Here is a 2,500-nt window from a genome sequence, read left to right on the forward strand (position 1 = left end):
AACTATTTCAATGAAAATTCTCGTCTCATGTGTAATAAACAGCTCAAGACATAGAAAGTGCTTTGCACGGGGTCTTATTCACGAGTTGTTTGTGTCAAAAACCCGAACGAGCGAGGCACGTGCGAGTGAGGGTTTTTGACGCAAACAGCTCGTGAATAAGACCCCGTACGCCGCACTTTCTATGACGTAAACTATATAGAATCCCCTTTTTCATTTGTTGGTGTTAGCGTCACTGAATGGCAACAGCTGAAGGTTTTAAATTTGTAAGTGTGTTCACTACATTAAGCTGAAAGAAATAAGCTTAACTTCAGAATATCTGGCAAAAAGAGAATTTCACCATCCAATTTACAGGGGCACCCAATATAGATCCCGGCGTCTGTCAAATCCGAGTTGATCTATTGCTGACTCATGTTCGCGGTAAATTACAGTGATCAAATACGCTCAGACGAGTTATTTATATATTGAAAAAACACCCACGGCTATCAAAAAAAGGGCAAATATACTCATACCAAAATTTTAATTGACTGTTCAACACAGGTTGGCGAATATAGTTTACAGCTTGTAACAATTTAAAAATAGGTACATAGTTCAGTTTGGCGGTGGAAATGTTACGTAACCGATCCGACGGAATACTCTTGTATTTTTATCTTGAAACAAGCCATGAGGCACTTGAACTAACCATACTGTAATCCATTTACAAATAACATGAGAATTTTATTCCATAAAGCTCATTTGTACAAATCTATACGCGTTATTCTTACATGTGAAAAAAGCCTATACAGCCAATCAGAATGGCGTACAGCTCTTTCACGTGTGGAAGTATAACCAATCAATGGCTTTCCAAGCCAATCACTCGTGCATGCATCTTGTGCATCTCGTGCAACTCGTGCAAATCGCACGTTATTGAATTAAATTAAATTTGCACTTGGTTCTGTTGTTAGTGAGTTTTCGTTTCTAATTTGCGTTCAGAAAACTATTTCAATGAAAATTCTCGTCGTATGTGTAATAAACAGCTCACGACATAGAAAGTGCTTTGTGCGGGGTTGTAATCAAATCAAATAAAATCATGTTTTATTATGTAAAAGATACATAAAAGGAAACATCAGAGGTTATCCCTATCAAGGACGCTCGCTATGTAAAATAAAAGGAAGTTATAATACAATTTAAAATCTAAGAATTATGTATTCACTCGTTGTTTGTGTCAAATTTCACCATCCAATTTACAGGGGCACCCAATATAGTTCAAAACCACTCAGACATAACATTGTTACACGTATTTTAGTATTTAAACGGTAGATATAGGTATATTTTTATCCCCTAAAACTTTTTGATCTGTTCGGATTTCCTAGTTGAAAGTCTAGTGATTCGAAAATTATAGGGATCAAAACTTACCTTTTTGAAAATTTCAGCCAGAAAAAAAGCTCCCGAAAATTCTAGGTGAGCTTTTTAGGGTAAAAATCCGTTAAAAATGGCCAATCATCTTTTATATGTTCGAAAATCCAAGGACAGGTAGGCAAGCAAGAACGTTTTCAGCAAATGTTCCGAAAATACTAGATCTCAAATCGTCTTCCGAACAGATATTTTCCGAAAATTGACGTTGGGTGCCCCTAAATTTAAGGTGTTCGAATTTCTTTCGTTATTCAGTAATTAATTATTTTTTGGTAATTAATACGTTAGTTGTAGCCTGAAGGCAAAGAGGAAAGGAAATCTCCAATTTGGATAATCAAGTTGGCTCAAATAGTAGCAGCTGTAATGACTTGCTGTGTTTGAATCTTAACAGTTACTACATTTAAACGAGGTCGCCAGAATCAGACTAATTTTTAGTCACTAGTTTTTCGGATCATTCTTACTTTGCGAGCCGTAACTGAAGAAATTTTGTATTGCAGGAACCCGGAATTTCTGCTTTCAAATGAGCTGTTAAACATTTAATTCGCCTAGACAATGGAGACTCATTGTGCATGGGACCGACCAAGTGATCAAGAGACGGAAACTAGTGATATTGGCAACTCCAATATGATAACAAAATCAGTGAGCTGTGAGACATGACGGCTTAACCACTGTTTCATTCATGCGAGGAAGAAAGAATTCGAGAATCCACCTAGCTTTCTTTTAAACATCTATAGAAAATCCCTTTGCAGAAAATAACCGTAAAGACGTCTTACGTTCTGTTGGAACGTTTTAGAATACAATGATCGGTCAATCTGGAGAATTTTATTCTACGCACATTGCCAATGGAGTATTCAATGCTCTTCTCTGTTTCACAGCCATCATTTTAAACAGCATCACAATTCATGCAGTAAGAAGAACTCCGTCGTTAGCCAAGCCTTTAAAAACTTTGCTTCTGAGCCTGGCTGTTTCTGATCTTTGTGTTGGACTGATTGTTCACCCTTTACACGTTACACTATCGCTGCTATTTTTGAAAGACCACGAACAGAAAAACTGGACACTTCATGAACAAAACCTGACCATCGCATTAGCTGGAATCGGTAATTTCTTATTT

General features: G+C 36.9%; 1 protein-coding gene across 1 annotated transcript in view; it reads left to right on the plus strand.

Annotated features, from left to right (window-relative positions):
* The first annotated feature begins 233 nt into the window (after window positions 1-233).
* Window positions 234-2,500, plus strand: part of LOC138006974 (adenosine receptor A3-like) — a 3,590-nt gene continuing 1,323 nt past the window's right edge. The window contains exons 1-2 of the mRNA XM_068853627.1: window positions 234-263; window positions 1,887-2,500. The exon at window positions 1,887-2,500 is cut by the window's right edge and continues 1,323 nt beyond it. Coding sequence (XP_068709728.1) covers window positions 2,189-2,500 — 312 coding nt within the window. The 5' untranslated portion in view covers window positions 234-263; window positions 1,887-2,188. The remainder of the gene's footprint in view (window positions 264-1,886) is intronic.

This window comes from Montipora foliosa, chromosome 6 (assembly GCF_036669935.1).
Source record: "Montipora foliosa isolate CH-2021 chromosome 6, ASM3666993v2, whole genome shotgun sequence".
NCBI lineage: Eukaryota > Metazoa > Cnidaria > Anthozoa > Scleractinia > Acroporidae > Montipora > Montipora foliosa.